The sequence below is a fragment of the Octopus bimaculoides genome, chromosome 1 (genome assembly GCF_046866305.1).
Source record: "Octopus bimaculoides isolate indiv1 chromosome 1, ASM4686630v1, whole genome shotgun sequence".
Classification (NCBI taxonomy): domain Eukaryota; kingdom Metazoa; phylum Mollusca; class Cephalopoda; order Octopoda; family Octopodidae; genus Octopus; species Octopus bimaculoides.
The window spans coordinates 200,954,153-200,964,662 of NC_142928.1; the positions used below are offsets into that span (position 1 = coordinate 200,954,153).

Below are 10,510 nucleotides of genomic sequence, written 5' to 3' on the forward strand. Positions count from 1 at the left end.
CCTTTTCACATTCATACAATATTATATACACCTACATATATATATATATATATATATATATATATACACACACATGCATGCATATGTTTATATCTATATGCATATATATATATATATATATATAGATAGATAGATAGATAGACAGACAGATAGAGAAAGAGAGAATCTGCATGCACAAAAGCCATCAGTATTCAAGTTTTCTTCCACGCTGATGAGTTGGATATATATAAACTCACACACACACACATATGGGTATATAAATATATACAAATATGTTTATAAATGTATATGGATACATAAATACATTTTTCTTTATATACATAGATATAGATGTATGTATATATACACACAAATTGCATATGCAGAAGTTTGTATGTGCATATATAGACATACATATATGTTACTGTAACAATTGTGAGTGAGACCTGAGCTGAGCCTGTCCTAATAAGCAGAGACCATTATAGAAGAAGCAGAGAGAGGAGACAGTATGCTCATGGGCCAGAGACTTGAGTGTGTCTTTCAGTCAGGTGACCCTTTTTTCTGAATGTGGATCCAAGAGAAATGGGCGGGGCCCATAGGCAGTAAGTTTTGATAGAAGATTCACATACCAGACACAATTGAAAGCTCTCGCACGCAAGTGTTGTGTGGGTACAGACAGTGAAATATAAAACTGTTAATTCAACCAAACAATTAGACTATGGAATTATTTCAACTAATATAATAACAGAGACAATTAGTGCACCAGGGTAGATTGTTGAGGGAGAGGGTGAAAACTGAAAGAAAATAAACAGAATATTCAAAATATTTGACCTTCTTCCTTTTTTTTTTTATATCTCATCACTTTAATGTCTATTTCCGTCCAAATCAAAACATGTACAGTAAAAATGACATTATTTTCCTGCTGTTATGTCCAGATCCAGAAGAAAACCCCAAAACAAGACAGCTGGGATTTTAGCTTACAGTCCACACTTTGGTAATTAATGTAAGCATCGACAGCTGATATAATTACAAGTTTTATATTCAGAAATGTTAAATTTTCCTTTTTAAATCAAATTCTTTGTCGTGGTGGGGGGGGATATCTTTCCGTTTTTAGTTATTCGTCAGTCAGAACAATTTCGTCCAGAAACAAAGAATTACTTCAGTCTTCCAGGAAAAAGTAGTTACCACTCTTCTTTTGTTCCACGTCTTTGACAGAGTTCAACTTGTTAATTCTTGGTCTGAAATTATTTGGGTCCCTTCTAAAAGTAATATCCAAAGATTGCAAAAAATCATTCATACCTTTCAACAAGGATTGCGGTGAATTCGCCAAAGTGTCCACAGAAGGTTTCCCTTCAAACACTATCACACGATCGGCCAGATAAGTTGCCATAATAAAGTCATGTTCCACAACAAAAGCTGTCCTTTTGGCATGCATAATGAAACGTTTGATGACTTTGGCAGCATGGAGACGTTGTTCTGAATCGAGGTAGGCAGACGGTTCATCAATTAGGTAGACATCGGCAGGTTTCCCCAAACAAAGAGTCAATGCAACACGTTGTAATTCACCACCAGATAAATTCTGTACCTCTTGATCAATGATACTTTCAATCTGTAATGGTTTCATTACATCGGCTACAAACTGGGGGTGTACATAACAGTCCCGAATCTTTTCATGAAGCAGCTGTCTTACAGTCCCTTGATGTTTGGGACTAATTTTCTGAGGTTTATAACTGACATTTAACATGGGTAAGGAGTCCCCAGAATCGGGTTGTAATCTACCGGCCAACATCTTAATAAATGTCGTCTTACCAGTCCCGTTTTCTCCCAACATGACAAGGATTTCAGAATCCGAAAACTGCCCTGCTTTGATAGTCAGATGGAAATGGTTACCTAACCGTTTCTCCATATTGCCGTAATCATAACGGCACGAACGTTTCACAATTTCTTCCATGGCAGTCTCTGCCACTTTAAAAGTTAAAGAAGTCTCGCGAAAACGTAAATTCTCTGTGGGAACAAATCCGTCGAGAAAGATATTGATACCTTCTCGAACACTGAACGGCATGGTGACTACACCATATGCTCCGGGTACTCCATAAAGACAACAGATGAAATCACTGAGGTAGTCCAGCACTGACAAGTCATGTTCAACAACGATTATATATTTATCAGGGTGAATCAGAGATCTGATAGCTTGCGCAGCTTTTAGACGTTGTTTCACATCTAAATAACTTGACGGTTCATCAAACATAAATATATCAGCCTTTTGAATACATACCATGGCACAAGCGAACCTCTGCAGTTCCCCGCCAGACAGATCCTCCACGTTCCGATCTCGAACCCGAGTCAAATCCAACTGACAACACACTTCGTCCTGGTTTTCTCTTTCGTCTTTTTTATCCAAAAGTTGTTGAATGGAACCCTTAACGGCCTTAGGTATTTGGTCGACGTATTGAGGCTTTATAATAGCTTTAATGTTGTCTTCGAGAATCTTGGTGAAATAGTTTTGCAATTCTGAACCCCGAAAATACGTTAAGATGTCCGTCCAGTCTGGAGGGTCGTTGTACCGTCCTAAATTCGGTTTTTGTTTACCTGCTAAAATCTTGAGAGCAGTCGATTTGCCAATACCATTGGTACCGACCAAACCAAGAACCTCTCCCGGTCGAGGAATCGGGAGACGATGAAGTTTAAATGAATTGGCACTGTACCTGTGAGTGGTGTCTTTCTCTAAATTACTCGGCAGATTGATAATGGTAATCGCTTCGAAGGGACATTTCTTGGCACATATACCACATCCAATACACAATTCTTCAGAAATGTAGGCGATTTTGTCACTGGGACACACTTCTATGCACAGTTTCTCCATTCGGACCACAGGACAGCTCTTCTTGCATTCTTGCCGGCATTTCTTGGGTTTGCATTTGTCGTTGCTCACGATGGCAATCCTCGTCAGTTTGTCCTCTTTGTTACAACTTCCACGTTTCGACATTCTTCCCCTTCTCTTCTTCTCTTCTTCACACGTATTGTAGGAATAATAATAAGATAGAAGGTGAGTTTAAAGAAGATGAATGTAGCCTGGTCTACAATATGGCTACAGTGATACCATGTGGTAAGGAAAGAGAGAGATAGAGAGAGAGTCAGTGAGGGAGGAGTGCCACACGGAGATAAAGAGTAAAGAAGAAAGAGAGGGTAGGAAGCGTAGCACAGAGGGAGTAGTGAGAGATAGCGAGTAAGAGTAAATGTAAGATAGAGAGTGAGTAGGAGTAGGTGCAAAGTATGAAAGAGAGTGGGAGAGAGAGAGATGTAAGCTATTACAACCTCCTTTGCTAGGAAAACAATAACCAGTTTACCTCCCTTTATCTACAGTGAGAGAAAGCTGAACCGGGAAGCCCCTGGTCGGTCATCCTGCTAAAAATGGCAGCGAAATCTCACTCAAATTACATTTAGCTTCTTAAAAAAAAAAGGAAAGACACATTTTTTACACTTCAGAAGTGCAAGGAAAAGTAAAAATAGAAACGACGAAATGTATTGATTTTGTGCATATATTTTGCTCCAAGAATTTTTTTTTTTTTTTTGTTTTGGTTTAATAGCCTCCCATAACAGGAAAATAACACAGATATCCCACCTATGACACTCGTCAATATGTCGTGTAATTAATATACACACACATAAAGCAACAATTAATTCATTATGTATTTACTCTAATTTATTTTCAATAAACCAGACCACGCTAGGCGGCGAGGTGGCAGAAACGTTAGCACGTCGGGCGGAATGCTTAGAAGTATTTCTTCAGTCTCAACATTCTGAGTTCAAATTCCGCTGAGGTTGACTTTGCCTTTTATTCTTTTGGAGGTTGATAAATTAAGTACCAGTTGCATACTGAGGTCGATCTAATTGACTGGCCCCTTCCTTGAAAATTTCGGACCTAAAGTAGAAAGGAATATTACTTGGCGATCTAAAGTAGCAAGCTGGCAGGATCGTTAGCACACAGGGCAAAAATGCTTAGCAGCATTCTATCAATCTTTATAATCTCAGTACAAATTTTGCTAGGGTTAATTAGCCTTTCATTCTTTTGGGGATCAATTAAATAGGTAATCAACTTAGCCCCTTCCCTGAAATTGCTGGCCTTGTGCCGAAATTTGAAACATCATCATTTAACGTCCGTTTTCCATGCTGGCATGGGTTAGACGGTTTGACTGGGGACTGGCAAGCCAGGAGGCCACACCAGACTCTAATCTGATCTGACAATGTTTCTACAGCTGGATGCCCTTCCTAACGCCAACCATTCTGAGAGTGGGTGCTTTTTACGTGCCACCGGCACGGGAGTCAGTCAGGCGGCACTGGCAATAACTACGTTTGGATGGTGCTTATTATGTGCCACCGGTACTGGAGCCAGTCAAGGTAGAGGCTGGCATCGATCATGTTCAGATGATACTTTTTACGTGTCGCCAGCATGGGGAGCCAGTCAGGCAGCTCTGGCAGCGATCATCGCATGAATGGTGCTTATTGCATGCCAAAAGTACTGGCATCGACCACAACTACAATTTCCATTTGATTTTGATTTTGATTTAACTCAATAGGTTTCCTCAAGCACAGCATGTCACCTGATGATCCAAAGGTACTTTTTTTAATGCGCTGGTTATGTGACACTGGTGTGGGTTACAGCTGTCCACTCACTTTATTTGCCGGGTCTTCAAAGTCACAGCAGATCTCCAGAGGTCTTGGTCTTTCATCATTGCCTCTGTTAGGCCCAACGTTCGAACGTCATACTTGACCACCTCATCCCATGTCTTCCTGGGTCTCCCTCTTCCACAAGTTCTTTCCACTACTAAGGAATGACACTTCTTCACACAGCTATCTTCATCCATTCTCGTCACATGACCACACCAGCGCAGTCGTCTCTCTTGCACACCACATCTGATGCTTCTTATGTCCAACATTTCTCTCAGGACGCATCTTCACTCTGCCATGTGGGCACACCTGAACCATTATTAATTTGCATCCTGTGCCAGCTTCTTCGCCGTTCCTTTCCTACCTGCATATTTATGTGCAGGTGAGACATTGCCTACTACAAAGAGGAAAGACCATCAGCGATTGGCCACAGCACAAAGGAACATGGAAAGATCCATGTTAAGAATATTGTTGCATGAGCATATTCCAAAATGAGGTCATTTGTGAATGGACAACAGGTGAAACCTTGCAGTTGTGGTATCCAAGCAATGAGAAAAGAACAGTGGGAAGGCCCCAAGATGGGAAGAGAATTTAGTAAATTTGGGCCCAGATAGAAAAGAAGGACAAGAGAGAAAGAATTAGAACCACAGTTGTCAGGTCAATATAGGTTATGTCCATGTGTGTGTGTGGTTTTAGTTGGCCTTTTACGTTGCTAGTCAATAGTATTGCAGAGGCAGTAACTTAACCACCTCTGCTGTGCCTGGGTTGTTTCCAGAAGTCAGTGCATCAACCAAAGTATTCTAGCCATCTCTCCACTCATGGATACACCATGAAGCAAACAAAAGTCAATACATTCACACCAGACACCGAGCAGCATGGGATGACAGACTTCGATTAAGTATAACTGTGCATATCTGCCTTAGGCTCTCTCGCTCTAGATTTTCCATAGGGGTTTACTCCCTTAACCTTTTTCAAAATGCTCGATAAATTACAAAGCAGGTGTTTTTACTATTATAATGGTTTCATTCTTGAAACTTGCATTGGTCTGCTGCAACAAAAACCATGGGCCCAGAAATTAATGAGGATTCAGCAAGCATGACATTGAAAGAAGGAATCCATCCTCTCTCTCCTTTTTATTAAATCTTGTTCAGTATAGCAGTTCTGCAAGAATAAGTACCAGGCTTATAAAGAATAAGTCCTGGGGTCGATTTCTTCGACTAAAAAAAAATTCTTTAAGGCAGTGCTCCAACATGGCCACAGTCACATGACTGAAACAAGTAAAACAAAAAAAAAACTATTGCTAAAAAAACTATTGCTAGATTTCAGAAGGTAACATTTGCTTGTTTCTCCAGACGTTTGTTTGCAATGGCCTGGGCGACTCAGCCAGTCTTTATCTAATGTCAAAAAAGACAAGATTTCCTTTCCTCTGGTCCTAGAATTGATGATTTTTATCTCAAAGATGCTATTTACCTGTTGCCTGGCTTTTTTGGAATGCCTCATCCTCCCTTACCAACTTTATTCTCTAGTGCTAAGCTATTTGCCCTCTTTAAGCCTCCTTCTGGTCTATGGTTCACAGCAGTTGAGTGTGATTCAATGTCTGTCATTGATCTTCCAACAGCTTTATTTATTATTATTATTTTTCTCTTTTAATTAACACCAATTAATCAGTGGTCGGTACTAAATTGGGATCCTAATTATCTGTTCATGCCATATGCTGAGTCCTCAGAGTAGTTCTTAAATTTGATTTCAAAAACAAAATTTACTCACTCGTGATGTCTTTCTCAGCTCAATTAAAGAGACAATTCCAGAGCCCTACCCTTTTATTTAACATGTTTATCAAAAACCCTCATCTATTTTTTAATGAGCTGTTCATTCTCAGCCCCAGCAGTACAACAGGGTGACCCACTTAATCCCACACTATTTGCACTGGATGGGGTCTGATTTGAATGTTTGGTACCTTGGTTATGCTTGTTTAGAATGTTCCATTAGTTCAGTCCTTGTGACCCTAAAGTTGATGATTGAGGACATCAGAGATCTTAAAGTCAATAGTACCAAATTGGAAATTTAAATACTCAACCATTCATCTTAGTCACAATATGTTGCAGTGGAACTATTCCTTGAGTTCTTCCTCTCTATTTTGACACCTTTCGAATGCTCCCTCTTTTCAAACAATTGCTCAAGAATTGAGCTCTATCGAGGTATTTTATTTTTATTCTTAGGATTTGAGTGCTAACCCCTCATTCAAATTCTTGCCATCTCTACACATCATCATCATCATTGTTTCATATCCGCTTTCCATGCTGGCAAGGGTTGCACGGTTTGACTGAGGACTGGCAAGCCAGAAGGCTGTACGAGGCTCCAATCCGATCTGGCAAGGTTTCTACAGCTGGATGCCCTTCCCAATGCCAACCACTCCAAGAGTATAGTGTAGTGGGTGCTTTTTACACGCCACCAGCATAGAAACCAGTTAGGTGGCACTGGCAATAACCACGCTCAAATGGCATTTTTCATGTGCCACCAGCATGGGAGCCAGTCAGGTGGCACTGGCAACAACCTTTTTCTCAATATAGAAAGCCTGGTCAATGTTCAACTCAGTTCTTTTACCTGTGTGTAACAATACCAATATGACCCTTCAATCATTGGGCAATAAACTGTGCTGTTGAGTCAAGTAAAATAATTGTTGAGGCCGATGCCAGTCTCCTTGACTGGCACCCATGCTAGTAGCACATAAAAAGCACAATTTGAGCATGGCTGATGCCAGTACTGCCTGACTGGCCCTCGTGCCAGTGGCACCACCCTCTGCACTCTCGGAGTGGTTGACATTACGAAGGGCATTCAGCTGTAGAAACACTGCCAGATCAAATTGGAGCCTGGTACAGCCTTCTGGCTTGCCAGCCCTCAGTCAAACCGTCCAACCCATGCCAGCATGGAAGGCAGACCTTAACCCTTTAGTGTTCAGATTAATCTGTTAAATGTGATACTTTTTTTATTCAAATTGTTTTGAATTAATCGTACATTATCTTACAGCTTTGAAGTTTCGATGGTGTGATAGTTTATTCTTAGACTGTCAATGTAGGTTAGGTGTGAGAGGCTAGATATGGCCAGTTTGAATGTAAATCATGTAGGATACTTGGGCCGGATATGGCCGGCTTAAACACCAAAGGGTTAAACGATGAGGATGATGATGATGACGAATCTTGGTTTACCTAAATGCTCCTCTCTTACTTTTTCTGTTTCCTTTCTCCCATTCATGTTGACCCCTCTTTAGTTAGTGAGCAACTTTCTCTCCTTTCCAACATGAAATAACACCAACAAAAAGGAGAATGAATTTTTACAAAGGAGCAGAAGAGGGTAAATTGACCCAGTTTGGGAGAATACACAACTGAAACACATAAAAACATTTTTTGATAAAGTGCCGATCACTAAATGTGAATGGAACGAGTGAAAGAGGAAGATCCAAAGCTGGAGACAATAAACATAGAAGAATGAGTTGTCATTGTGGAACCTAGTTTAATGAAACTAGCCCCAGCCAGAGCAAATATCCCCTTAACTCTGAGATTGTCCAGGGATAAGGGGGAAAAGAATGATGAGCTAGAGTTAAATACCTTGAATGTGGTCTCAATGTTGACCCCCATTTACTACACGTAACAGAATTAGGATTGTAGGCTGTAGAATCATTAACAGGGACAAAATGAGTAACTTCTGATTTCTCATTATTTCTCCGTCCCTGTTTGAAATCCTTATATTGCAAGTATTGCTACATTATACTTAGGGGTAAAAATTGACCAGCATAGTTGAGGAAGTCTGGAATATAGTCAGATGGCAGGGGCCCTTTTATTAAGAACGTTTTCCTCATTGACATGATTGTAATTGAAGTTGCAAATAGACTATCATCATCATCATCATCATCATCATTTAACGTCCAGTGTCCATGCTGGCATGGGTTGGACAGTTTGACCAGGGCTGGCAAGCTGAGCAGCATGACCAGGCTCCAGTCTACTTCACCATGGTTTCTATGGCTGGATGCCCTTCCTAACATGCCAACCACTTTACAAAGTGTGCTGGGTGCTTTTACATGGCACTACCCGAGCACGTTTATGTGGCACTGCATGGGTACTTTTACGCGGCAGCATCACAAGTACTTTACACCAGAGGAACCGGTCTTAACGTTTCTGCTGTGATGTACGGGTCTTCTAGAGTACAGCAATTCATCAGGCATCTCAGGCTTTTGCCATCTCGCCTGAAACATTCAGTATCCTGAGCTCATTGTTCAGTACTTCATCCTGTGTCTTCCTGGATCTCCAGCTTCCACGTGTTCCATCTCCTTTGAGAGATCTTAATTTTTGATGTTTAACAATCAATAGTTTTTTCTCTGTTGGATTCCAAATCAATTTTTTCCTACACTAATATCTAAATTGATAATTTTCAAGTTTCAAACGTTGATGTCTAAAGTGGGGTAAAATGAGTAATGATTAATTTCAATCATTTTTTCTCTTTAACTGCATGGTGAGTAAATATATGGCAACGGGAGACACTTCAACAGAGTGTGAAGAAGCTACAGAGAATATTTTAGGTTGTTTGGTTTTGTTTTATTTAGTCGAGTTTCGTTAATTCCATATCACCATTTTCCCCTCACCCTCTTTCATTTGACCTCTTTTACTTCTTTCAGTCATTTGAGTGCGGCCATGCTGGAGCACTGCCTTTAGTCGAGCAAATCGCCCCCAGGACTTATTCTTTGTAAGCCTAGTACTTATTCTATCGATCTCTTTTACCGAACCACAAAATTACGGGGACGTAAACACATCAGCATCGGTTCTCAAGCGATGTTGGGGGGGGGGGACAAACACACACACACACATACACATATATATATATATATATCAACCCAGAGTAACGTGGTGGTGGAACAAGGAGGTAGACAGGGCTATTAGACAAAAGAAACAAGCTTGGAAGGACTGGAAGAACGGTGGTAGCAGGGAATTGTACCAATGTGCCAGAAGGGAGGCTAGGCGACAGGTTTATTTAGCCAGAGGGGAAGCAGATAAGGAAAGATTTGCCAATGTTCTGCGCCGTGAGGACCAAAGACTCGAGGTATTTCGGGTTGCAAGACAGTGTAGGAGAGAGAATAGTGATGTTGTAGGACAGAAATGTGTTCGCATGGATGATGGTACGCTTGCATTAAATGAGGATGCAAAGAAAGAGGTCTGGAGATGCCACTACGATAGATTGCTTAATAAAGAGAATGAATGGGAGAAAGAGAGCCTGCCTTATGTCGACCCAATAGAGGGACCAGCTATCCGAGTTGATAGTACCAGGGTAGATAAAGCAATTAAGAGTATGAAGACCGGGAAAGCCCCCGGCCCATCAGGAATCACTGCAGAGATGCTCAAAATATCTGGCAGTGTTGGCTATAGCCTAGTCACCCGTATTACGAACCAGGTGATACACGAAGGAGTCATACCCTATGACTGGTGTAGCAGCATCATAGTCAACTGCTACAAAGGTAAAGGGGACGCTTTAGATACAAATAATTACAGAGGCATCAAGCTGTTAGATCAGGTTATGAAAGTTACAGAGAGGGTCATAGCCCAACTAATTAGGGAGCAAATCAATTTAGATGAGATGCAGTTTGGGTTCGTGCCAGGTAAAAGCACTACTGATGCCTTATTTCTAGTGAGACAGTTGCAAGAGAAATACCTAGCCAAGGATAAACCTCTGTACCTGGCTTTCGTTGACATGGAGAAAGCCTTTGACAGGGTCCCCCGATCCCTTATCTGGTGGTCAATGAGGAAACTTGGGATAGAAGAATGGCTAGTGAGAGCTGTGCGAGCCATGTACAGAGATGCGGCCAGTAAGGTGAGGG

The 10,510-nt window shown here is 41.0% G+C and overlaps 1 protein-coding gene across 1 annotated transcript; it reads right to left on the reverse strand.

Annotated features, from left to right (window-relative positions):
* Nucleotides 1–804: 804 nt before the first annotated feature.
* On the reverse strand, nucleotides 805–3,198 carry LOC106872753 (ATP-binding cassette sub-family E member 1). The gene has a single exon (XM_014919846.3). It carries the CDS (start codon nucleotides 2,963–2,965, stop codon nucleotides 1,139–1,141), a length of 1,827 nt encoding a protein of 608 aa, XP_014775332.1. The 5' UTR covers nucleotides 2,966–3,198; the 3' UTR covers nucleotides 805–1,138.
* Between the last annotated feature and the right edge of the window lie 7,312 nt (nucleotides 3,199–10,510).

Excerpts from the sequence above, each read along its gene's own strand:
- LOC106872753 (XM_014919846.3), bottom strand. The coding sequence starts at position 2,965 with ATGTCGAAACGTGGAAGTTGTAACAAAGAGGACAAACTGACGAGGATT.